This window comes from Phacochoerus africanus, chromosome 1 (genome assembly GCF_016906955.1).
Source record: "Phacochoerus africanus isolate WHEZ1 chromosome 1, ROS_Pafr_v1, whole genome shotgun sequence".
Classification (NCBI taxonomy): domain Eukaryota; kingdom Metazoa; phylum Chordata; class Mammalia; order Artiodactyla; family Suidae; genus Phacochoerus; species Phacochoerus africanus.
Window position 1 is genome coordinate 188,791,953 of NC_062544.1, and position 26,173 is coordinate 188,818,125.

General features: G+C 39.1%; 2 protein-coding genes and 1 non-coding gene across 4 annotated transcripts; 2 read left to right on the plus strand and 1 right to left on the minus strand.

The window, feature by feature from the left end:
* Positions 1-3,661: 3,661 nt before the first annotated feature.
* On the minus strand, positions 3,662-5,902 carry ACTRT3 (actin related protein T3). The gene is made up of 2 exons (XM_047786136.1): positions 5,661-5,902; positions 3,662-4,754 (listed from the first exon to the last, which is right to left on the minus strand). The coding sequence occupies exons 1-2, from the start codon at positions 5,858-5,860 to the stop codon at positions 3,836-3,838; spliced, it is 1,119 nt and encodes a 372-aa protein (XP_047642092.1). The 5' UTR covers positions 5,861-5,902; the 3' UTR covers positions 3,662-3,835.
* A 1,358-nt stretch (positions 5,903-7,260) lies between these two features.
* Positions 7,261-7,333, plus strand: TRNAV-AAC (transfer RNA valine (anticodon AAC)). Its single transcript has one exon. It is a non-coding gene; the product is annotated as a tRNA-Val (tRNA).
* A 1,993-nt stretch (positions 7,334-9,326) lies between these two features.
* MYNN (myoneurin) lies at positions 9,327-25,238 on the plus strand. Of its 2 annotated transcripts, XM_047786113.1 has the most exons (8): positions 9,328-9,706; positions 10,488-10,784; positions 14,770-15,560; positions 16,696-16,855; positions 19,170-19,348; positions 20,316-20,399; positions 21,939-22,025; positions 23,377-25,238. In XM_047786113.1, exons 2-8 carry the CDS (start codon positions 10,519-10,521, stop codon positions 23,637-23,639), a joined length of 1,830 nt encoding a protein of 609 aa, XP_047642069.1. In that variant the 5' UTR covers positions 9,328-9,706; positions 10,488-10,518; the 3' UTR covers positions 23,640-25,238. The 2 variants fall into 2 exon arrangements, with proteins under 2 accessions (XP_047642078.1, XP_047642069.1); XM_047786122.1 differs by lacking the exon at positions 20,316-20,399 and having other exon boundaries at positions 9,327-9,706.
* The last annotated feature ends 935 nt before the right edge of the window (positions 25,239-26,173 follow it).

Sequence of the window (26,173 nt, forward strand, 5' to 3'; positions counted from 1 at the left end):
GCGGGGACCAACTCCGTTCCTTTCCCTGCGGTCAGAGCCTCGCCTTGGCCCCCGAGGGACCCGCGGCTGACAGAGCCCAACTCTTCGCGGCGGCAATGGGCGCCTCCGGAGAAGCCCCGGGCCGACCGCGGCCTCAGGCGGGGCGCGGGGGCTGGGCGGGCGAACCACCGCAGGTTCCCGGGAGCAGTGAGCGAGCCAGAGGCTGACATTTTTTGTTTGTTTCAGACTGGATGGTGAATGGCGGTAGGCCGAGGCTTTTCCGCCCGCTGAAAGTCAGCGAGAAAAACAGCGCGCGTGAAGCAAAAGCGCAGCGCCTACGCCTCTTTCAGTTAGGGTTAGACTTAAAAAATGGCCGCCACCGCTCCTGGGCCCACCCTCCGCAACCCGCCGATCGGGCGGATGCGTCTCCCTATAAAAGGAGCGGCCGCCGACCGCGCCGATTGGCCGAGGCCCGCCCCGCGCGGCTCTCGCGAGAGCCAGGCTCACTAAAAAAATTTTTTTTTTTTTCCTGAAGTTCCGTTTCCGGCCATGAGGTTAATCGCTGCACTTCTATCATGTTCCTAAATAGAAGATTTGGCTATTTTCTTCCAACCAGCCAACTTGTAACTTGAAAACTAACTAGAGAGAGTTCCCATAGTGGCACGGCGGAAACGAATCCCTCTAGGAAGCATGAGGTTGCGGTTTTTATCCCTGGCCTCGCTCCGTGGGTTAAGGATCTGGGCGTTGCCCGTGAGCTGTGGTATAGGTCGTAGAGGCTGCTCCGGCCTGCTGTGGCATAGGCCAGCAGCTGCAACTCCGATTGGACCCTTAGCCTGGGAACCTCCATATGCGGAGCGCGGCCCTTAAAAAAAAAAAAAAAAAAAAAAAAAGCGACCTTTGCCGTACGACCCGAGAGAAATGGAGTTCATAGAAAAATTTGGAGTCCAGGGATACAGAACAGTGATTCTCAGTTCTGATCATCACATTTGTTAGAGAACATTACGAATATAAATTCCCAAGCAGCACCAACTCAAACAGAATCTTGGATCAATCAGCTGGTTCAGCTGCCTCAGCGTTCCTGCTTGGCTTCCTTCTCATTGGAATGCCTTCTTCAACTTCTTGAGCAGAGGGTGTGTTTTATTATGTATAACTACTTCATTCTTAATTTTTATAATCATTGAATTTGCTTTAATGTTGTGGTGACATTAAGAAAAGAACAATGCACCATAAATTGTAGCACGTTTTTATATTGGCCAGTACGATGCCGTTTTTCATATAACTGGCTGATCTTAAAAACTGAACTCATTCAGTTGGGTGGATTCTGTGGATTTTTCGCCATTGGCCTCTCGATCTGAGAGAAAAGATAAGGGGATTGTTTTGATACGATTTAGGATAAGGAAAGTGTAACTAAAGGGAATTTTAACAGTTTATATTCCCTTCCCCTAGATTACTTGAAAAGGATCATCTGTGACACCAAGAGGCTAGAGTCTACAAAATATTCCAGACTAGTTCGGTTAACTGCCTAAGTTAAGGATTGTTTGCCCATCTAACCTAGCAAGCTCCTTTGGAGATCACTTTAAATTTAATTCTCTTAACCTCTTGAAATCTCAATTTCTTAATTCGTAAAGTGGGAATACTACTTGTCTTACCCATCTCTCTGGGATATTGAAGTTTAAATTAGATAAATATATGGTTATCCCTGTTTTAGGGGGAAAAAAGGGAGTTTTAAGAATTCTAAAGTGAGGGGTTTGGGGTCATTCTCTAGTGCTTATGAATATAATGAGTGCAGCATCAACTGTTCTACTGCTCCTAGATAATTATTTTCTTCACATTATCCAATCTAGTAGTCTTGCTTACAATCAGTAAAATGGGAAACACAGGCCAAAGAATGAAATGTACGTCTTCACAAATGCTTGATTCAGACTAAACTGAATTACTTGGGGCTGCTAGTACATGACTATCATGTTTATACCTTAGAGCCTTTGCCCTGATGTTTTTTCTCTGCCCCCTACTGGGAGTGCACCATAGAAATCATCAGGGAAGGGGATAGAGATGAAAAAAGAAGAGCCCACAATCCTCGTCTTCTAAGGATATATCTAGCAAGGGAGAAAGCAAAAAAGATAAACCTGCATAAATTAAGTGGTCAGTAGAAGTACAAGTAATATAATGTGCTGAGGACGCAAATAATCGACTTTGACTCTATGGAGGAAGTTGCATGATCTATAAACTGATTCTATGGCAAAAAAAAAAAAGTGCCATAGACAGACATTATCTGATTTGAATTTCACAATGATCCTGTGAGACAGGGATTAGGATTAGCAACCCCACTTATCAGTAAGGAAATTGATCTTCACAGTGTTTAAACAGTTTGTTTAAATCATGCAGCTGGTAGGTGGCAGGGTCTGGACCTGAACCCACATTTGCCTGCTGCCCATAGGGAAGGGCGTTCTGCTAGATTTAAATTCCAGCTGTCCTTGAAGCTTAGCCTCAAAGCCAAATTTACCAGAAAGTCTTCCCTGAGCCCTCCAGGTATTTTCTCTCCTGTGAACCTTCATTTTATACTTCTCTCAGGACATTAAATCACTTTCTACCTGTATGAATGTCACCTCTTACACTAGACTGCAGGCCTCTGAAGGACACGGTGTGACTTCTGATTAAGCACTCACTGCATTTAGCCCAGTACTTTGCATGGAGCAAATACTAAATATTTTGAGTTATGTCAGTACTGCCATCATTCTGTCAACCACTCAGGTCATTTCAGACCCTTCTTTTCCTCTTCATAACGAATTAGGCACCAGAACTTGTCAGTTTTTCATAACTTCTTCTTTTTAATTCCTATTGCTTATAATTTTGAGTTTAAGACCTGACTACCTCATCTAAACAAATAATTTTTTAACTGATCCTTGAATCTCCAGAGCCTTTCCTAATCCAATTTATCCTACAAACTACCACTATATTCATTTCAATTCCCTTATGTCTCCTGTTTTTGAATCTCTAATGGTTCCCCTTTGCCTATAGGCCATTTAACACAAAGTCTTCCAGTCCCTGGCTTTAATTTATCTTCCTAGTCATTGCTCCTAGTCCACGCCATATGAGCTCTTCATTTTAACAAAACCAGTGTATTAAACATGCCTTGAATATGCATTGTTCATCTCTAGCCTCTTGCTCATTTCCATTGTGATTTTCTGAATATTTGCCCTCTTTTTTTACTCCCCACACTCATCCTAATGCCACACCATCCATGATGGCATACCTCCACTTCTCTCATAGCAACCTTCCTTCCATAAACTTCAACAAAGTTAATCTTATATCACTCATTTGGCACAGATTATGTTGTATCACAAATTGCTCTCTCCCTCTCTCTCTCTCAAGGAAATGTAGGAGTTCCCGTCGTGGCGCAGTGGAAACAAATCCGACTAGGAACCATGAGGTTGCGGTTCATTGGATCCCTGGCCTCGCTCAGTGGGTTAAGGATCGGTGTTGCTGTGAGCTGTGGTGTAGGTTGCAGACGCGGCTCGGATCCCACCTTGCTGTGGCTCTGGTGTAGGCCCGTGGCTACAGCTTCGATTCGACCCCTAGCCTGGGAATCTCCATATGCCACGTGTGCAGCCCTAAAAAAAAAGCAAATTAAATAAATAAAGGAAATGTAAGCTCCAAGGTCAAGAATAATATCTCCTCTATGCCATAAACATGTTATTTGACAACTTTACCATTATTTTCTCTCATTATGGAAATGCAATAGAGACATGGACGTTTCAATAATTGAAATATTTTCTGTTCTCCCAGAATCATATAATATCCAAAGTTTTCTGTCACATATACTCAAAATGTTTCCTTCTAACCATGTTATCTGTATTCAGAAGCATCTTTGGTGTACTATGTTGGGTCCAACTTCTTTAAATTCTGCAGCAGTGATCCACATATCCTGGAAGGCAGACAGGGATGCAAGAATAGAGCCTCCCATCCACACTGATATTTTCCTTTCTGGGGGAGCTACAACCTGCACAGGAGTGTTGGCAGGTACCACCTTTGCTATATCCTTAACTAGCCGTTTATCTAAACCAGGGAAAGAGGTTGATCCCCCAGCAAGGATAATATTGGAGAAAAAGGAATTCCTCAGATCTGTATCGCATTTCATTATGCTGCTGAAGCACATCTTATCAATGCCAGGGGACTCAAGGTGCATGAGACTCGGAGAAAAGAGGGCCTCTGGACAATGAAAGAGCTGGTCATGGAGCTTGATTATCTTCCCATCAGGTAGTTGGTAACCCTTCTCTACAGAGTCAGCTCTCTTGGCCTTTTCCTCTTCAAAGTTCATTGCCACATAACAAGAGGTTTCTTTAATGTCTGCGACAATCTTTCTGTCTGAAGCACTAAGCAGCATGATGCCGTGTTCCTTCAACAGCATCATCAGGTAGTTGGTGAGGTCAAGGCCTGCCAGATCTAGCTGCTGGACACCATGAGGCAGACAGTAACCCTCAAAGACGGGTACACACTGGGTAACTCCAGCACCTGAATTCAGCACAAAGCCAGTTGTGAAGCCAGCAGCAAAGAGAGCTAGCACCCCCTGGATGGACATATAGAAAGCAGGAACCTCCAGGTGCTCAAAAAACACTTCAGTGACCCGTTGCCGGTTGGCCAATGGGTTCAGTGCTGATTCGGTAATCAAGACTGGGCCATCACAGGGCTTCAGCTTCAGGTTATGGTCATAGATATGATTCCACATGATCTCCATGTCTTCCCAGGAAGTAATTAGACCACGCTCCACTGGGTAGCTGTAGGAAGAGCAAAGAGATAAATGGCAGCTTTTAATTTTTCCAGTGTCTATTCTCTTCAATCCTAGGTTAATCCATGTATTTATTACCAGTATCCCTTTATGAGCAAGACTGCCAGAGCCTCTGAGAGAGGGTAATTACCAGCAAAAGTTAGCACAGCTACCTTCCTCTGCAATCTTTGCTTTCCACTGCCCACACCCTCCCCTGCCCTATTGGAGTAACCCCCCCCCCCCCTTTTTTTTTTGTCTTTTTGACTTTTCTAGGGCGGCTTGGGGCATATGGAGATTCCCAGGCTAGGGGTCGAATCGGAGCTGTAGCCACTGGCTGTAGCCACAGGTCTACACCAGAGCCACAGCAAGGCGGGATCCGAGCCGCGTCTGCAACCTACACCACAGCTCACGGCAACGCCAGATCCTTAACCCACTGAGCAAGGCCAGGGATCAAACCCGCAACCTCATGGTTCTTAGTCGGATTCGTTAACCACTGTGCCACGATGGGAACTCCAAGGAGTACCCCTTTCGACTTGAAAAAAAAAAATAGGGAAATCTTCACATAATAATGTTTTAATATCAGTCAACTGGAAAAAAAAAAAAAAAAAAACAACCCCGTGACACAGATACCATTCATTAACATTCCTAAAACTCGTATTTTATGAATGAACTCGTATTTTATGAACGATAACTGTGTTTCTACGTTTGACTACATTTGACTAGATACCGAAAAGAAGTAATGGTCACTCTAGATATGTGGTCCGCTCAGATTTGTGGCTCAAGCGGTTGCAATAACGCGGGTTGTAGATACTTTCCTGTTCCTCCTTTCTTTACCTTTTCCCTCACTCTTGAGCCCCTCCTACGGGCACTCCCTCCTTCCGCTCCTCGGGTCCTGCCTACAGGGAGAAGGCGGTACCTGATGGAAAGGGAGTGTCTCCGCTCCTGAGCTTGGTCTCCCACGCACACTTCCTGCGCGCCCTCAACAGCCCAGGTCTGGCCCTTGGCGCGGCCGATGATATTCGGGTAGATAAAGTGAGGATCCCGGGACCCAGCCAGGCCAGCCTTGATCACTCCTGAGCCGTTGTCGATCACCACCGGTAGCTGGTAGTAGCTCATGCTGCCGCCGCAGCCTCCTGTCGCCCGGCCGCTCCGGCTGTTTTGGCTGCAGGCTGAGCGGGAAGCGCGCAAAGTGATGAGCGGGGGCCGAGGGCCTGGAACGCCGCGTCATAGAGCCCCGCATGGCCCCACGGGGCCTGAGCGGGGCTGGTGCGGCGACAGCCCAAGCCCGTGGGCTGTGTGGACTCAAGGTGCGGTCTGAAGTGCCACCCACGGTTGCGTCTCACCCGGGATGGACTACTCCTTTCCCCTTGGAATCCAGGAATACCAATATCGGAAAACCCGATTGTCCTCCCCAAAGATACAAATCTAATCCTTCACGAGAGGCTTTCTCTAGTACTTCAATGAAACATAAAAGGTTTTATTTCTCAGAGCCATTAAATTCTGATTAATAGGTCCAGGGACCTACGGGAAGCCCCGAAATGAGCCCTGGAAACTGGAATAAAGGTGGAGAGCTTTGACAGGTGAAAGTTTTAAGAGGGGAAGCACAGCCTATGCTTCTGAAACCCTCGTCAACTTCTAAAAATAAAAAGGAAAAAAAGTGCTATTATTTAAAGTGGATTTAAAATACTTTTATTATGGTTTCTATATATACTGGGCAATAGTTTGTGTTTCTCGCTAAGTAAAATGTACTCAAAACCAAAATAGTAGAAACATTTAAAAAAAAATTTTTTTAGCACTCCCATTACGTTATCCCCCCACCTCCTGCAGTGTAATATGGAAGCTCATTTCTGGTTCCCTAAAAATTCTTGATTTTTAGGCAGAAGAATGTGTCTGCTTCTTCACGGGGAAAACGATATTCAGTAGGTCACATGAAGTTCGGGCTTAGAAAAATTTATGTTCATTGTGCGCCAAAAAGTGCATCTTGGTGTCTGATTATTATTATTTTTTTAACCTCCTCAATTTTACACACCATGTAGAAGATTTTAAAGCAAGTACCTAAGCAGGAGAGAAGATTCAAAAGCTAATGACACGTCCCTTCACCAGAGGCTGAACCGGTTGCTTTCTCGCTAGCTAAACGACTCCTAAGGAGGTTGGTGCGCGAGTTCGCGTGCTGCGGGTCCTTCTTAGCCGGCCAAAGCCCTAAAACTCATCCGGGACTCTCAGCAGCTAAACGAGGAGAAAAGAAACTAATACAACACTTCTTTTCAGTGGAGGGAATTAAACCCAAAAGAAAGGCACCTAACGTGTGCCGGGTTTCTAACTACCTTTGAAAAAAGTACATGCAAATTCTAACTTTTGAAATAGTGGTACTATTTAATTGGATCTATGCTTATTTTCCTTTTTTTGTTCGTTTGTTTTGTTGATCTGTTTAAAGTTCCTTTATCTACTTCGAAGTGCTCAAGCTGCATGTTACAATAGCGATATCAACAAGCTTTAGAGTGCCTGTTGCTAGGAAGGTTTCCGTAGTGTAGTGGTTATCACGTTCGCCTAACACGCGAAAGGTCCCCGGTTCGAAACCGGGCGGAAACAGCAGCTCCCTTTTCTCCTCCCTGTTTGTTTTATGAAATTATGTTGTTCTTCAAAAACATAATCTTGATAGAAACTTGCAGTAAAACATAATCTTGATAGAAACTCGCAGTATCTTGGAAATTTCAAATTGCTTGTTTTATTTAAATACATCTCACAACCTAATACTGAAAAAATAATGTAATGTACAGCCTGGTAACATTACCGGGCAGGGCCTTTGGGGCTCCTGGGCACAAAAGCCTTTCTCTGTCCCCATTTCCTTTTAGGAAATAGGCCTCATTCAGCCTCCTTGACCTCCCTTGAGTGCCAAAGGGCAGGTAGTAGGAAGGAAAGATTACAGAAAACCAGATATCTAAAGTTGGGAAATTTAGCACTTTTCTATGAAAGAATGCAAATGTCTAGGCTCACTGAAATCATCCTTTGATGTGCATCTTCACCAGTGTTCTGTGTTTTCACAACCTGAGTTTCAAGGAGGGCAGGGGGGGGGGGGGGGCTCGCTCTCAGGAGTGGTTGCTAGATGGCAGGTGTTCTTTGTTTCCTTCCTGAGTTCCCACAGGCCTCCGAGGCTCAGCCTCCGAGGTGGCTGCATTCCCAGTTGATTTGTGCCATCCTTTGTTTTGTGGACTTAACTATCAGTGTATGTGATAAAGAACTAAAAGACCCTAGCAAATGGAAGATGTTAACTACCTGATGAAGGATTGTTCATTCTGGAAAGAAGGACCACTAGAACCAGTCCTGGGGTCACAAAAACACCAGCTTTGAAAAACAACGCAAGCCAGCATTTTCCCTGATCCTTATCTGTGGCCCTATTTTTCTACTTCCGAATTATAAAACCACTTCCTATTCTCTCCCAAAGGGGGGCACAGTCTTTAGGGCATTAGTCTGCTATAGCCCTCCTTTGCCTGGCAAAGCAATAAAGCTGTTACTTTCCTCCTTCACCCAAAACTCTTGTCTCCCTGTTTCTATTCAGCACTGGTGGACAGAGAGGTCCAGTTTCCACAACAAGGTAATCAAACACAGCACAAAAACTGGAGCCCTGGAGCCCTTGACTGTATTACAAGTCATTTGGTTTTCCATTAGTTTTCCACTTGAGATTACAGATTTATCTAAACCCGAGACCATGTTTTGTACTTCTAAATACTCAATATCTGTTCAACACATAGCAGAGGCTCATAAATATCTCTGAATTAATTACCAAAAAGGACTCTGACAAAACTAAAAGTACGATCAGAAAGAAAATTATACTTATAAACATAAAATCAAGAAAGAACCAGCCTCTTTTTTTTCCTAACGGTTGTGGTTTTATTCAAAAATATGATTCATACTGAGGAAAACTTAGAGACCAAACGGAATCTGGTCTTTTAAAAAAATCTCAGGAGAGAAGAAAAGAAACTCAAGTTGACACTGTCCTGAAAATAAAGTCGCGAGTAAACTTCCTACGATCCTCATATAACTTTTAACAAGAAAAAAATGTTGAAGTTTTGGTTTTCTTAGATTTATAATGTCCAAGCGTGGTATAATTCACCCTAACATATCAGCATGACTTATCTTACTGTTTCTGTCTTTTCATTTTACGCAGATAAGCGGCACCCCTTTCCCTCACTGTACAAAATCTGAATACAACGTAAATCATTGTATTAAGGTTTTTCTAGTCCAGACGCAGAACATTTTCCGGTATAAAGCCCACCTTTCCCCATGCGCATGCCCAGTATGCCCTACTGCTTTGCACCGCTTTCGTGCATCCCAGGCTTCCAACACCAGGTAAGGGTATCCTGCAAACTGGATTCCGGTTGGCTGATGCAAACAAGAGCTTTTGGGTACGTAAACTAAAAAGGAGTGATCAGTCTCAGCTCAAAAATTCCCATGGTCGAGAGCCCAAGTATATAAAGCAGCTGTTCCCACTGGCGGGGCCTCAAGAATGGTGAGGCTGATGGGAGAAGTCGAGCAACTAACTACAAGCCCCAGCATGCAATGCACAATTTGGCTCCCGGAAAGAGGCGCGCTGTGCAGAGGAAAGCAGCCTTGGCCGGGAACGCGGGTCGTGCGCGAGATGCTGACGGTCAGCCAACCAGAATGCTCAGAATGAGGAAGAGAGGCGGGGCGCTGTGAGCATCCCCTTAGATCTCTTATCCATGACTCTCCAATTTCCGGGTCTCCTGGCCCGCTAGGGAGGGAGTTCTCTGTGCGCCAGCCTCTTCCAGGCGGGTGTTAGATCTCCACGGTCCTAAGAGCCTACGCTGTTGCCACGGATCTCCCAGAGCCGGATGTGACGTTGCCTTGGAGGAGGAAGGGAGAGGCGGAGCGTAGCCCGGTGACGTCCTTCCATTATGGCGGAGAGAGAGTGAAGAAACAGTGTTTCCCCTTGGGTTGCTATAGGTGAGTTCTGTCTTTGACCCCAGCCCGCCATCCCAGCTCCCTCCAGATCCTGGGTCACTAGAGGGCAGGTTCCTTGGAGCGCGAGCTGTTGTCGGAGCGAAGTGTTAACGTTGAAAGCTCGGGCGAGGCAGTCCTGGTGTTGGCCTTGGCCACAACCTCTGCTGTGGGAATTCGCGGGAGTGGGAGCTGGGCGAAGGGCAGGGAGGCAGAAACCAGGAGAGATCGGCTTTGGTTGTCACCCTATGATACCACCTCGAGTGGGGAAGGAAGGGGTGTGGCTTCCTCGGGGTGAGTGACCTAACCTTTGACAACTCTTGGCCCTGCCCCCTCGGCACCCGTCTAGCGTTTTGAAGCCACTATGTAACAAGTTTCATTGGGGAGCAGTTTTCAAGACCTCGTACCGTGTCCTTACTGAGTTTGTCCCAAGGATCATTCTTTTAGTGGTTATTTTTTTTCTCCCAAATATATGTTTGCCTACTGAGTTTGAAAGTGAAAGTTCAGCTGATCCAAAAGCGTGGAATTTTGCAGTGCTTTTTTTTCCCTTTTTTTCCCCGCTTTATGGAAATATTTTCTCGCGTCGCCATTTATTACCGCGTCCAAAAGATTGTGTTAGTTGACCAAGATGAAATAAAAGCTAGGAAGGCATTTGTCCCTTCGGCATTTTTAACCATATCTGTGAATTTTCTGGGGACATAAAATGAGAACAGACTTTATTCTTGTTGCGTGAAAAGTTTGATGAAAACTTAGGTTTACTAATTTACTATTTATTTTTGTTTTTTAGAACAAGGGTAAAATTCGTTTGTGATATCAAAATGCAGTATTCGCACCACTGTGAGCACCTTTTAGAGAGGCTGAACAAACAACGGGAAGCTGGTTTTCTTTGTGACTGCACCATAGTGATTGGGGAATTCCAGTTTAAAGCTCATAGGAATGTGCTTGCCTCCTTTAGTGAGTATTTTGGTGCGATCTACAGAAGCACTTCTGAGAACAATGTCTTTCTTGATCAGAGTCAGGTGAAGGCTGATGGATTTCAGAAACTGTTGGAGTTTATATACACAGGAACTTTAAATCTTGACAGGTAAAGTACACATTTTATTTCCACTTATAAAAGCTGGTCAATAGTCTTTAGAGCTAAACCATTTTGGTATTTTTTCCATACAGTCATTGAACTCTTCAAATATTGATATGTACAGTGTTGTTTTTAATAAATCAGTGTCACTGATTTGGGATAAACAGACTATGTTTTGTAAGCACAAAAAAATACAGATGTTAATGTAGTTAACGCATTGTTTCTGACACATTTGATTTATCTACTGAAATAAAGCCTGTGATTTCAGTTATGTAAACTTAAAATATGATAAATATTAAGTGAATTACAATTTCCCCTAGCTTTTTATCTTTATGATTCTCTGGTCTTCTCTCTCACTCTCTGTCCCCTTCGTCTTAAGGTCTTTGGGGTGAGAAGGTGTAAGTGGAAAAAAGAACCTCCATTCATTTAATAGTGCTCCCATTTCCAGCCATAAATAGCAACATGCAGGACTTCTTCCTGATCTTGATTCAGGAAAATAATTCCATTGGCATGTTAATGGCAATGACTCTTGTTATTTCTGTACAGCTATCAGTATAATGTTTAAGTCAGGTCCAAGAGGCTAGAATGCTTAGCTAAGATGCTTAAAACAGTTGTTGCACTGACAAGAAGTAGATTCTGTTGAATTGGATAATGCAGGCACTTTGTGTCTTACATGCATGATGGACTATATAATGAGATTAATATCAATACATTTACTGCTTATTGGGGGAAAGGTGGTGGGGATAAAAGGAAAGAGAAACCAGTCAAATTACTCTTGTGTTTTCTCCAGCTTTTATGCAAGTGTAAACTTGAATAGATCATCATCTTGACATAGAAAGATTATGTGCTTTAGAATTAGATCTTGCCTTTCAGTTGCTATCTCTGAGCAATCTAATTGCAGCCTCTCTAAGCCTTGGTTTCAGCATCTGTAAAAATGAGATGGTAATAACTACATTGATTGTTACTGTGAAGATTTAGGGTTTACTTAAAGGACTACCTCCTTTAAGGCCTTAAACTACTGTTCCTTAGTTTCCATCCTTTCTTTCCTCTTCTCTGTCCTACTCTTCAAGCTCTTTAATTCCACATTTCTTAGAGAAAAGTGAGGGGAAAAAAACAAAAAAAGGGACACCCAAAATTCTGCTACCCACTGAGTGTTAACCACTCTGAACACGTTGATATTCTTTCATTCTTTTCCAGATGATCTCTAGATATATACATGTACATATTAAGGAAAACCCTTCTCTCTCTCTTAACATTGCAGCTTATCTCGGAAATATGTTTCTTTAAAAAACTGGATTCAGGCTGTTCTGAAATCCTCCTGAAAAGGAAGTATTTATGCTGTTTGGAATTACTTTTAAATTTTAGTGTAATGAAATTTTGGAGTCAGTTCTGCATAAGTTAAAGAAACAAAGCAACATCGTAGATTAATGTCACATAATAAGTTATTTAAGTTTATTGAATATTTGGCTATACAAATACCTCTTATCTAAAAATTTAGAATAAGTAATAAAAAATCAAAAAATCTGTAAATTTTGGTTGGTCTTCAATTTAGTGGTTTCCCTTTCTCAGTTAACTTTGCCAGAAAAATCTTGAATTATTTGAACTTTCATGCAAAGAACCAGTGTGAAGAAGAGCCAGATGTTTTGCTTAGTCTTTTTTGATAACATGTCTTTCTTGGGATGCTGGGGAGCTAATTGTTTGAGCCCAGCTGCAAATGTAAGAGAAGATGTAGAAAGTCTGTATAACTTAGTGAATAAGAAAACAGAATAGTAGAGAATTTAGTGGACTCAGGAGCCAAATCACCTTGATCAAATCTTAGTTCTAACACTGTCTGATCTTGGACAAGTTACTTAATTTCTTGGGCCCACTGAAACTTCATTTATATGTAAAGTGGGGATTATATAGATTTCATGGTCATGTCCTGAGGATAACACGAACTACTTATACAAAGCATTTAGCCATAAACCTGGCAATATATATTTAAATGACTTTCAGTGACTGTTCAAAAAGTGAAAGCAAGTTTGCAAGCACTGTAACTTAGTGCTCTTAAAAAGGAGATCAATTATGGACATAAGTGCTTACTGAATCTCTTCACTGTGGCTGAGATTATACGCTATCTATGAAATAGATAAATTGTATGAATTACTGTTTCACTACTGAACAGTTTGTGACTCAGGACTAGTTTGTATTGATTTTAAAGTCTGTCTCACCTTGTTTGTGGTTCATTTTATGGAGCACTGAGCAAATTATAATAAGTGATAGAATTAATTTGGGTTTTATTCTAATAATGCTCATTTATTGTAATTTAATAATAGACTGTAACAAAATCAATAAAAATGCTTAAGATATGTAGTGTTTTTAGGAAGCGACAGTGCTATATACATGCAAAAAAATATGAAAGATGAATAAGATTTTATTTATGTTTGGGGTATTCATGCTATATCTTTGCAGATAGAGAGTTAACTTGATTACAAAGATTATTTGTAATTTGCTCCAAAATTACAGCCAAAGGCCATGAAAAGAGGAAAGAGGGTTTTTTTTTTTTTCATTTTTTAAAGTTTTATTCAAGTATAGTTGATTTACAGTGTTGTGACAGAAAAGAGTATTTTAAGTAATGTTTTCCTAGCTAAGGGAGTCAATTTGCAAACATTACTTTCTGAAAGTGTATTTGTATTAGGAACTTGAGGTGGATTTTCCCAGATAACAAAATGTTCCCTAAAACTGATGATTAGGTTTCCAAACTAGCCTGTAAATCTACTTAACTTTCCTGAAGAGTTAAATAATATTTGGGGAAAATGTCAAATAGAAAGGTTACTTGAGTGTGTGTGTGTGTATCCAGCTTAAAATAATTAAAAGGGCATATTTTTAGTCTTAATATCAACTCAGCTCTCTGACTTTACAGCTAAGAAAATTGAAGGTCCCAAAGATGTTGACTTATCCTAATTAATTCAGCTAGTAATCCAGAGCCAGTGAACAGTCTTACTGTACGTTGTGAACATCTAGAGGGCAGAGACTATTTCTTAATCTCCTTCTCAGCACCTCACATGGTAGATGCTCAGTAAATATTTGTTGGAATGTTGAACAAGGTGACTTAAATTTTTCTACATAACTCTGATACAACAAAATCTCCAGCTAATTTGGGTTGAATATCCCATACACACAGAAAAGCTGGGAGGGTTGCTAGAGAGAGCTTAGTGCATTTTAAAACCTTGTTCTTCCAAGTGTGATCCACAGACCATCAGCATTGTCATCACCAGGGAGTGTGTTAGAAATGCAGATGCTGGAGTTCCCACCATGTTGCAGTTGGTTAAGAACCCGACTGCAGTGGCTAGGGTTGCTGCAGAGGTGCAGTTTCAATCACCGGCCATTAATGGATCCACAGGTCATAGCTGTGGCTAGGATTCAATCCCTGGCCAAGGAACTTCCATATGCTGCCATAACATTTTTTGTTTTAATTAAAAAAAAAAAAAAGAAAGAAAAAGAAATAAATACAGATGCCCAGGCCCCAACACAGACCTGCTGAATCTGAATCTACATTTACAAGATCCCTGGGTGATTCAAGTGCAGAGGAAGCTGAGAAGCACAGATACAGTTCCTCCCAGGAAAGCAGAGGAAGATAATAGTTTTTTTAGATTCTTCTTGTTTCCAATTGGTTGCTATCTGAAGAGGCCTCAGGATAAATGAGATGAAGCAGTAAGTTGCCAGCAACTACTATTGTGTTCCAAGTGTTTTTTAAACTGGTATAAATTTTAACATTTTGTTTTTTCGTGATTGTACATATGAATGAATGATCTGTTACTTCAAGTTCCATAAAACTGGAGATTTTGCTTAAACATTCTGAATGAATGAATATATTTTATAAATTTGTTCTCTTAAGGCTTTTTCATTAGGTCTTTAAAAAACATAGACATATGTTTTTTAAACATGTAGCTCTATTTCAAAAATGTTTTTTTCTTTGGTCAGACTATTGTCATTTAGCCTTGTTTCCTTACAGTTGGAATGTTAAAGAAATCCATCAGGCTGCTGACTATCTCAAAGTGGAAGAGGTGGTCACTAAATGTAAAATAAAGATGGAAGATTTTGCTTTTATTGCTAATCCCTCTTCTACAGAGATATCTAGTATTACTGGAAATATTGAATTGAATCAACAGACTTGTCTCCTTACTCTACGAGATTATAACAGTCGGGAGAAATCAGAAGTGTCTACAGATTTAGTTCAGGCAAATCCTAAACAAGGGGCTTTAGCAAAGAAGTCATCTCAAACTAAAAAGAAGAAGAAGGCCTTCAACTCCCAGAAAACACGTCAGAATAAAACAGTGCAATATCCCAGTGACATTTTAGAAAATACGTCTGTTGAACTATTTCTAGATGCAAATAAATTATCCACACCTGTAATAGAACAAGTTGTACAAAGAAATAATTCAGAACTTGAGTTGACATCAGTTGTAGAAAATACTTTCCCAGCACAAGATATCGTGCAAACTGTTACAGTGAAACGGAAACGAGGAAAATCACAGCCAAACTGTGCTCTGAAAGAACACTCTATGTCTAATATAGCCACTGTCAAGAACTCTTATGAGCTGGAGAGCTCTGGGGAAGAGCTGGATCAAAGGTATTCCAAGGCCAAACCAATGTGTAACACATGTGGGAAAGTGTTTTCAGAAGCCAGCAGCTTAAGAAGACACATGAGAATACATAAAGGAGTCAAACCTTATGTCTGCCACTTGTGTGGAAAGGCTTTTACCCAGTGTAACCAGCTGAAAACACATGTAAGAACTCATACAGGTAAGACTGGTTTGTGGGGAAGATAATTGTTTTTATATTGTGACTGAAGTAATATTTTTATAGACATACTAGTATACAGTGTTGACTGTGACCAGAATTTGGTGTACATTTGTATTTATAAAAGTACTGAGCATGTTAGACTTAAAAATGTCTTTGTAATTGTGAACAAGTATTTAATAGCTGTTTTATTTTTTATTGTAACTGATACTCTGAAACCCCAGTGTGTGAGCTCTTTAAAACATTTTCGCTCATAGTTAACATAAGCATAAACTTAGTTTTAGCTTGCTAAGTATTTAACAGACAATACATTAAAACTAATAAAAAGAAAAGGTAATTACAACTCAGACTGATTCTCACATTTTGCCAACACATCTCACCACCTGCTTCCTTAGACTTTTTCAACTTTCAAACAAAAATTACATTCCTTCCCTAGCCTCTGTATTTACCTATATTGGTACACTTAGATTTGTACTTTTCCTTTTTTTCTTTATGGCCACACCTGTAGCATGTGGAAGTTCCCAGGCCAGGGATTGAACCTGTGCCACAGCAATGATAACACCAGCTCCTTAACCTGCCCCACAAGGGAACTCCTAGACTTGTAATTTTTAAGACGCAATATGCATTTTTCTCTATTGTCATCTTTCACTATTAAGAACTAAGAAACTATGGAGTTCCCGTCGTGGCTCAGTGGTTAACAAATCCTACTAGGAACCATGATCCCTGGCCTCTCTCAGTGGCTTAAGGATCTGGAATTGCCATGAGCTGTGGTGTAGGTCACAGATTCAGCTTGGATCTCACTTTGTTGTGGCTGTGGTGTAGGCCAGCAGCTACAGCTCTGATTAGACCCCCTAGCCTGGGAATCTCCATATGCCGTGAGTGAGGCCCTAGAAAAGACCAAAAAAAAAAGACTAAAAAAACGAAAAAAAAGACTAAGAAACTAGAGTTTCTTTAACTCTATTGGTGTTTTCAGTAATCAATCTGGAAAAAGATCCTATTTGCATTTTTTCTTCTGGCAGTTACATTTTCTGAATACTGAAACTAGTGCTGTTGATGAACTCTTTTGAAAGCTTATATGGCTTAAGCGACTAAAACAATATTTCCTTCTAAATATAAATGTTATTTACTTTTGTTTTAGGTGAGAAGCCATACAAATGTGAATTGTGTGATAAAGGATTTGCTCAGAAATGCCAGCTAGTCTTCCATAGTCGCATGCATCATGGTGAGGAAAAACCTTATAAATGTGATGTATGCAATTTACAATTTGCAACTTCTAGCAATCTCAAGATTCATGCAAGGTAAAAAATAAAAACAAAAACCAGATGTTTGATCTGTCATTCACTGTAGCCTTAAATTGTATTAGAATGCATGACAGTAGAGTTTTAATTGTGGTACCACCACATAATATCCTTAGTACAGTCAAGGAACCACAAGGGAGCCAGGGTGGCTGGAAGTGAATAATTAAGGGAGGGAAATAAGATCAGAATGGTGTTAGGGCAAATAAGATCAGATGGTGAAGGTTTTGTAGGCCATTATAAAGGTTTTACTCTTGAGAATGAGAAATAAGTGATGTGGTCTTCCTTGCATTTTAAGAGGATCACTGTGACTCCTGTATTAAGAAATGATTGTAGGATTGCCAAGAGTGGAAGCAAAATTACTGGTGAGGAAGCTATACATAAAACCCAAGTGAGAGTGATAATAGTTTAGGTCAGAGAGGCAGCAGTGGAAAAGATGAGTAGCAGTCCAATTCTGGATATATTTCAGTCACAACCAACAGAATATGCTGCACACTGGATATAGGATATGAAAGGAAAAAAACAAATTAAAAATGATTCTGTGGTTTTGAGCTTGAGCATCTGAAAAGATGGAATTACTGTTAACTAAAATGGAGATTTGTGGATAGCGTAGTTCAAGTAGGAGTATAGGAGTTTAGGAGGAGAGTTCTGATCATGTTAAATTTGAGATGACTTTTAGACATCTGAATGGAAATGTACAATAGACAGTTATCTAAGCCTGGAAGTCAGGGGACTAGTTTGAGCTGAAAATATAAATTTGAGAGTCATGAACATATAGGTAGTATTTAAAGTCATAACGTTGGATGAGGTCACGCAGGGAATGAAGATGGATAGAAAAGAGATCACAGAATGGAGTCATGAGGCACACTAACCTTAAGAGTTCTAGGAGATGGGCAAGAACCAGCAGAAGTGACTAGGAAGGAGTGGCCAATATAGGGGCAAACCAGAAAATTAGTCTGCCTCGGAATCCAGGTAGAGGAAGTGATTGCAGAAGGAAGCAGTTTGCTGTGTCAAATTCTGACAATAGGGAGATTAAGAATGAGAATTGTATATTGGATTTGGCAAAGTGAGAGGTTATCAGTGCTCTCTGTCAAAGTTGAGAATTGTATATTGGATTTGGCAAAGTGAGAGGTTGTCAGTGCTCTAACACTGACAGAAGCAATATTAGCAGAGGCCAGTAGAGAAGAAATAAGGGAGTTCCCTTTGTGGCTCAGCAGTTAATGAACCCGACTAGGATCCATTAGGATGCCAATTCAATCCCCGCCGTGGGTTAAGGATCTGGTGTTCCGTGAGCTGTGGTGTAGGTTGCAGATTCAGCTCAGATTCCACGTTGCTGTGGCTGTGCCATAGGCCCGCAGCTGTCTCCCCAGTATGGCAACTTCCATATGCCACGAGTGTGGCCTTAAAAAGCAAAAAAAAAAAAAAAAAAAAAAGAAAGTAGAACTGTTGGAGATTCAAGATTTTACTAAAGGGGAGCAGAGGAAGAGAGGAGCAAATGAGGTCGGAGGTCTCTGTTTAAGATGGGAGACATATCAGTATATTCGTATGCTGCAATCCAGACTATTAGAGAAAATAGATGATGTAGGATGGAGGGATTGCAGGAATTATCATTGAGTAGGCAAGGAGGATAGTATCTTAAGTATACAAATAGGAGTAGTTGGATTCAGATGTACTGTCATTCTCACATAAGAGTTAAAAACTACTATAGATACAGATTCCTATAGGTGGAGATTTGTGGTGGTAGAAATTTTCTTCTGATTGCTTAAATTTTTCTGAGTGAAACAGGAAGCAAGAATATCAGCTGAGAGTGAGGATGGGTGAGGAGGTGCTGGAGGTTTGAGGAAAGAGTTTTGAAGAGCAAGTGAATGGACAGGCAAAAATAACTGCCTGCAGGAGTTCCCACTGTGGTGCCACGGGATCGACAGCGTCTCTGCAGCAGTGGGGACTCTGGTTTCGATCCCCAGCCCGGTGCAGTGGGATCTGGTGTTGCCACAGTAGGTTGCAACTCTGGCTTGGATTTGATCTCTGGCCTGGGAACTCCATATGCCACTGGGCAGCCAAAAAAAAAATTGCCTGCAGTATTAGGGGTGTACGTGACTACCACATAAAGCTGATGGCAAAACTTTTTGAACTAATCTCAGAACTAATGGAACTAATGTTTTTTTATAACAACCAGAACATTTGTTCTTGACCGTATGTTAAATACGTGTTCTTGATCTGTTAAGATGAAATAAAATACTGCATGAAAAATGTTTGCTATATAGTGTGATTCCCCAAATTGTTTTATTTACCAATGTATAACTTTATTTATCAATAGGAAGCATAGTGGAGAGAAGCCATATGTCTGTGATAGGTGTGGACAGCGATTTGCCCAAGCCAGCACATTGACCTATCATGTTCGAAGGCATACGGGAGAAAAGCCTTATGTGTGTGATACCTGTGGAAAGGCATTTGCTGTCTCTAGTTCTCTTATCACTCATTCTCGAAAACATACAGGTAAAAATTTGACACAGAGATTACTTAAATAAGGAAAATTATAAATAAAAGGGAAATCAAATCTTTCCAGACAGTAGGGTACAGGCTTTGTAGTAATGTATCTGTTGTGTTTGTGAACCTTGAAGCTTTTTATGCTTAAGATTTTCACGTAAATATTAGATATAAGAGCAGATTATTTTCTAGAATAATAAACAGTGGATGAAATTTTTTATCATGTAACTTAGCTATATACATTAAAATCAGATAATTTTACAATATATAAACTTGAGGCATTTTTTATGACCTTAAAAAAATTCCTTAGGCTCTTGAAGTTTCATTTCCCTTGGATAAAACTAGAGTTAAGGGGTTGGGGTGGGTTTGGGTAGAATATATCGATTTAATAACTTCTTAGGACTTTTCTTACACAGACATTCTAAGATTTGCAAATTAAACAGATACTGCAAACCCAGAGCACAATCTGTAGTTCAAAGGTTTTCATTTTTTGTAGGGTAATTTTTTTTAAATACAATTTTTTCAAATTAAAACATAGTTGATTTACAATGTTGTGCCAATTTCCGCTGTTCAACAAAGTGACCCAGTCATTGTAGGGTAATTTTTTAAATAGATCTTTCCTAAGTAATTTTTTTCCTCTTTAATAACCTTGTAGATAGCAAGAATTGAAATATGGATTGAAGAATTTTCATGTTTTGAATTATATAAAACTCAGACTTCTTGCCCAACGCTAGTCTCCTAGAAGGATATTTGTAGAAATAAAGTTTTATTATGTGAAAAAGCTCAGGTTACATGAACAGTGTAAAATAATTATTAAATGTTCATTTAAGTTGGATTACACTGAAAATACCTCTAAAATACAATATAAAGAGGTTTTAATGTAAATATTTTAGAACAACTTACTTTAGATTATTGTAATTGATAAATATTATATTGGTATAGTACACCACTTCGCTATCTTTTATTTTCCATCTAGGTGAAAAACCATACATATGTGGTATTTGTGGGAAAAGTTTTATTTCCTCAGGAGAGCTCAACAAACACTTTCGATCCCATACAGGTCTGTGTTTAGGGAGAATGTATTATTTTTTGTTCTCTCTAATTTCTTTTTATGTAAACCTTGACTTTAAACCATTATGGACTATATGGTATCTAGTCATACTCTAGCTATAACAATATTTCAATGTATAAATATCAGCTTTTTATTCGTTTGTTTTTTTAGTTATTTGGAGTGTGAATTAACTTTGGTCAAGAATTGTGTAGCTTTTCTTGGAGTTCCCATCGTGGCGCAGTGGTTAACGAATCCGACTAGGAACCATGAGGTTGCGGGTTCGGTCCCTGCCCTTGCTCAGTGGGTTAACGATCCGGCGTTGCCGTGAACTGTGGTGTGGGCCGCAGACGCGGCTCGGATCGCACGTTGCTGTGGCTCTGGTGTAGGCTGGCAGCTACAGCTCCGATTGGACCCCTAGCCTGAGAACCTCCATATGCCGCGGGAGCGGCCCAAGAAATGACAAAAAGACAAAAAAAAAAAGAATTGTGTAGATTTTCTAAGAAGCGTGCTAGATAATCAGTATTTTTTAAATGATTTGGATTAAATTGCACAGATATACCAAAAAATGAAAAGGAAAAGATAATACCAGATTTTCTTATTAAACAGTTTTCAGCATGCAAGTTTTAGGAATGCATTTTAATATTGACATGGTTATTGTAAAAGGTAGTATATAAGTGGTATGAAAAATATTAAAATGTGCAAAAATTTTTAAAACAAAAGCAAAATGCTACTTTGAAAATGTCCTATTCTTTTTCTTTCAAAAAGTTATTCCTCGTAATTCCTATCTAGTATAGTGTAGACAGTTAATAAATTTATTGGCAATGTCTATATTCTCATGTTCCTTAGTTTGCATTATAAAGCATTGAACAATACTTATTTCAAAACAATTAGTTTGTATTTTTATTTTATATTTTTAAAAGATTTTCTAATTTATATGCTACGTGAGAGCAGAAACTATAATTATGCATTTTTCCCCCAGCTACATCTCTTAACCAGAATCTGACATATAATTGACACTCAATAAATGTCTGACAGAAATAAAACAGTAAGGTTTTTTTTTTTCAGTTAAAATTTTTTTTAGGGCCACACCCGTGGCATATGGAAGTTCCCAGGCTAGGGGTTGAATCAGAGCTGCAGCTGCCAGCCTCAGCCACAGCCACACCAGATCTGAGCTGCATCTGTGACCCACACCACAGCTCATGGCAATGCCTGATCCTTAACCCAATGAGAGAGGCCAGGGATCGAACCCACATCCTCATGGTTACTAGTCATTCATTTCTGCTGAGCCACAATGGGAACTCCTAGTTAGAAATTTCTATTAGTGAAAACGCTCATTTTTTTCCTGAAATAGGGACACTTTGTATAAAATAAAGGTGTGCCTATGTGTATAGAAGTTTTCATTTTACCCTGTTAGAACCAAGAGATTAAAATGGTAATTTGAAACTAAATTTAAACAGTATAATAATGTTTGCATTGTGTTTATAAACATTGATATTTTTTATCTTAACAGCTTGAAAAATACTGAGACTTTTTTAACTTCTTTTTCAGGAGAAAGACCATTTATATGTGAACTATGTGGAAATTCTTACACAGATATTAAAAATTTAAAGAAGCACAAAACAAAAGTCCATTCTGGTAAATATTTGTGTTTTTGAAATTTTGATGCTGTCATATTGGTGCTATTTCTTAAAATGTTGAGATGTACTTTATAACAGTTTAAATTACATATATATAATATCACTCTTCCCCATACTAGAGTCTAGGTTTCCTGGGGTTTATTGTGTAGTTAGGTGAAGAAAGGAGCGTCATGAACACTAGCCCAGAACTACATGAGGAAATAGGGAAACAGGTAGCCCAAAATTGTTAAAATATGTGAAAATGGAAAGCTATACTGCAAAATTTTTAATCTGTTGCTTAAAATGAATCCTTGAGGAAGTTGCACTGTGCTTACCAATCTGCCATGATTAGAAACAAAACACTTGTCTTCAGTGTGTAGAGCTGACAGTCTTTGACAATAAACATAAACATAAGGATTAAGGTAGCCACATCTGAAAACTTTAGTGGATCATGAAATACAAGAAAAAAGGTAGGGTATGACAGAGATACAAGAGTGCTAAAGAAGAGAGAAGTCCTTCTGCAGTTAGTATTGAAAAGGCTTAATTCTAGGGAACCTGAAGTGTAGAGAAGAGTTCAGAACATGGAGATGGGAAAGGGAATATTCATCCCAAGCAGAGGAAACATTGTGAAGAGAGTCATTGGGTTAAGAGGGCACAGGTTGTATTTTTGGCTAGTTGGACAGAAGCACAGTCTAGCAAAAACAGAATTACAACTTTATAAAAGCAAATATGCAATTTTGTCTAACAAGGATAGTGAGATTGAAATCATGTCAGTACTCTGCAGTGACAAGAGCATGGTAAAGCTAGTGGAAAACTTGGAAGGAAAAAAATGTATCTTTAGTCAGAGGGCTAATTACTACCTTGAGTAGGGCAGAATTTCTATTTTCTGAAAATAAATGAAAGTGCCATACCTCTGAACTTGAACTCACAGAATAATATGAACTATTTATTAATACATTCAGAGAACAAGTAGAGTACTTATTATGTATATAGCACTTTTAGGTACTTTGAAGGAATTATAGAAGTGTAACTAGACATTTACTCTGAAGGAATTTCATTTATTGAGCATTCATGGTATACCTAATTAGAATCTTAAATAGAAATAAGATATAGATACATGTCAAAAGGTGATATATGAAAAATTGATAAATGAATGATAGAAGAGATAGGAAACAGCTTGCCTGATCTAGAACAATTAAGTCCATTTTTATAGTAGAGTTGATACTTGAACCTGGTCTTAAAGCTCATTATGTATTTGTATAGATAATAAGAAGGACAAATAACCAAAAAAGAAATAGTGTCACTAAAGGTGTAGGGTTGGAATGCAAGTTTAGTCTTCCTCAGGGTTTTTTTTTTCTCTTCCATTTCAGGTACAGATAAAATTCTAGATTCCAGTATAGAGGATCATCCCTTGAGTGAAAAAGAGTCCATACAAAAAAGTCCTTTATCAGAAACTTTGGATGTGAAGCCTTCTGATATGGCTTTACCACTGACTCTTCCACTTGGGACTGAGGACCACCACATGCTTCTGCCTGTCACAGATAATCAGTCTCCTACATCAGATGCATTGTTGAGATCAACTGTGAATGGGTATTCAGAACCACAACTGATTTTTTTACAGCAGTTATACTGACTTTGTGAGGAATATGGAATTGCTAAGGTGTCTCTGGTAGTAAACATAAACATCTCTGGTAAGGTGCATATATTCATATTAAATTAACCATTTATTTGGGTTGTGGCCATTATTTTTCATTGACTAAAGTAAAAGCACCTGATGCTGCATCACAACTGTGCAGTGCTTGTTTTGACATTTGGCTTTCATATTCAGGTTATACACACAGCATTTGAAGGGGTAAATTATACTACAGTAGCACTATTTTGCATGGATAAGTTTTACTTTATTTTAGAGCTGCCTTAATTCCATTTTTTAAAAAGTTTTACTGAAGTATATTTGATTTACAAGGTTGTAATAATTTCTTGCTGTACTTAATTCCATTTTTATTTTGCATTTTAGACTTGCCTTCCATTTACTGAAGTAGAATCTATCACTTTATGCTTCAGTTTTGTCCTGTGGGATTTATTTTCTTCCCTTCAAAATTTAAACAGAATCAGTGATAGTATCAGACCAAGACTGGTGCTGTTACTAAACCTCATAGACCAATACATAAACTATAGGGGAAAAAAATTCATATATATTCTAAGAGAATTTAGGTACTGATTAAAAATTGTGCTATTTCTCTATTAATACAGCCCTTTGGAGGTATCTTTTCTAATGAGACAAAAAATGCTTTTCTTAAAAGCTATAAAACTGTATATAAATTTTGTTCATTTAGAACTCAGTATTCTGGAGAAAACCAATGGTCAGTAGTTTTGAGTTATCTAAGACTACATTTTCAAAATGAATTTAAATATATACTTGGTTTTTTATCTTAGTAAAGACAGTTTCAAATTTGATCCATTGTGTTAATAGGTTTCTAGATTACTGGAGATGAGGAAAATATATACTGAGTTTTGACGTTTTTTGATAAGCCTCTCATACCTCTTATGCACTTTTTAAAATAAAAAAAATCCTAAAAAGAATTTTCTAAATAGAAACTTAATGCATAGTATAAAACACTTGGCTTCTGAATTTGATACATTATATTAATAAGTGATTAAGAAATTAACTTCAATTAAAAGTAAACATTTGAGTTATCAGAAAGCCAGTTTATTAAACATTTTATACTTGAGTTTTCTATAAGTTTCAAGTTTTAAAATTTTATAGCTTAAACCACAACAGTTGGTAGTAGTTGTAGTTTCACAGTATCCCTTTCCCTTCCTAATGAACTTAGAAAATTCAGATTGATTCTGATATTTACTACCACTCTTCCCTATCCCATTTTTCCCATACTAATTAATTTCACTGTCTAACCTTTAGGGCATTAAAGTATCAGTTCCACAAAGTTAGTTCCTGTACTGCTTATCAGACACCATGGTGACATTATTTCCTACTTCTGCCATGCATTAGTTGTGGCTTATTTTTTTTTTCTTCTTTTAAATTACACCTGTAATAAAATTAATGTATTTTCTGTTGGTATTGCTTTCTTTAATTGTATTTTTTCTGGGGTCCTAGTCATAGGAACTAACTAGAAGACTTAGAACTACTAAATTCTTGTAAACTATACAGATATCACCATTTCATTGCACACTCAACATTTTCACAATAAATTGCCACCAGTGGGATTGACTTGAAGAGAGTTTGAAATATTGCCTTTGTATAATATACATCAAACTTAGTATTTATCTAAGAAATCGAATTATACCTATGTGTTAACTTAATATACTGGGTTTAAATACAATTTATAAGGTTATAAAAATGTTCAAGTAATCTATTCTGGCTTAAATTCAATAGGAGTTTATTGAAATGTGAAGAAATTAAAGAAAATTAAGACTCAGACTTTTTAAGTCTATTGAAATGGAGAGGTTTTATTTAATTCATATTTTCATTAATCCAAGCATCTGATCAACAAAATTCCTGTTTAAAAACTGCTACACTGGAGTTCCCGTCGTGGCACAGTGGTTAACGAATCCGACTAGGAACCATGAGGTTGCGGGTTCGATCCCTGGCCTTGCTCAGTGGGTTAAAGATCCGGTGTTGCCGTGAGCTATAGTGTAGGTTGCAGACGCGGCTCGGATCCCGCGTTGCTGTGGCTCTGGCGTAGGCCGGTGGCTACAGCTCCAATTAGACCCCTAGCCTGGGAACTCCATATGCCGTGAGAGCGGCCCAATAAATGGCAAAAAGACAAAAAAAACAAAAAACTGCTACACTGATAATCATAATTCCGTAAGGGTAGTAGTTACCAAATTTCCTCTAGTACAATGGTAATCTGCATTTTTCCATTACATAAATTAGCTTTCAAATTTATTATTTCTAGGATTATTGGATTGGAGTGGCTAAGTTGATTTATTAAGCTTTTCTTCATCATATTATCTGCTTCTTAGCTAAAATAATTGTTTTTAATTGGCATGGCTTGATGCTTTTCCAGATGACATGTAAAGAAAGCTTGAAGCCTGATTATCCTGTCGTCATTGTTCTCATAATGCTGTAATTTTTTTTATCATAGTATACCTATATTTTAGTTGTATTGGCAATCTAACACTCATAATTATCATTTTAGTTAAGTTCAG

What these genes read in the sequence shown, in the direction of transcription:
- MYNN (XM_047786113.1), top strand. Translation starts at nt 10,519, where the DNA reads ATGCAGTATTCGCACCACTGTGAGCACCTTTTAGAGAGGCTGAACAAA. An exon ending in ACACTTTCGATCCCATACAG is followed by an intron (nt 20,400 to 21,938) that starts GTCTGTGTTTAG and finishes CTTCTTTTTCAG; the next exon opens with GAGAAAGACCATTTATATGT. An exon ending in CAAAACAAAAGTCCATTCTG is followed by an intron (nt 22,026 to 23,376) that starts GTAAATATTTGT and finishes CTTCCATTTCAG; the next exon opens with GTACAGATAAAATTCTAGAT.
- ACTRT3 (XM_047786136.1), bottom strand. Translation starts at nt 5,860, where the DNA reads ATGAGCTACTACCAGCTACCGGTGGTGATCGACAACGGCTCAGGAGTG. An exon ending in AGACACTCCCTTTCCATCAG is followed by an intron (nt 4,755 to 5,660) that starts GTACCGCCTTCT and finishes CTCTTCCTACAG; the next exon opens with CTACCCAGTGGAGCGTGGTC.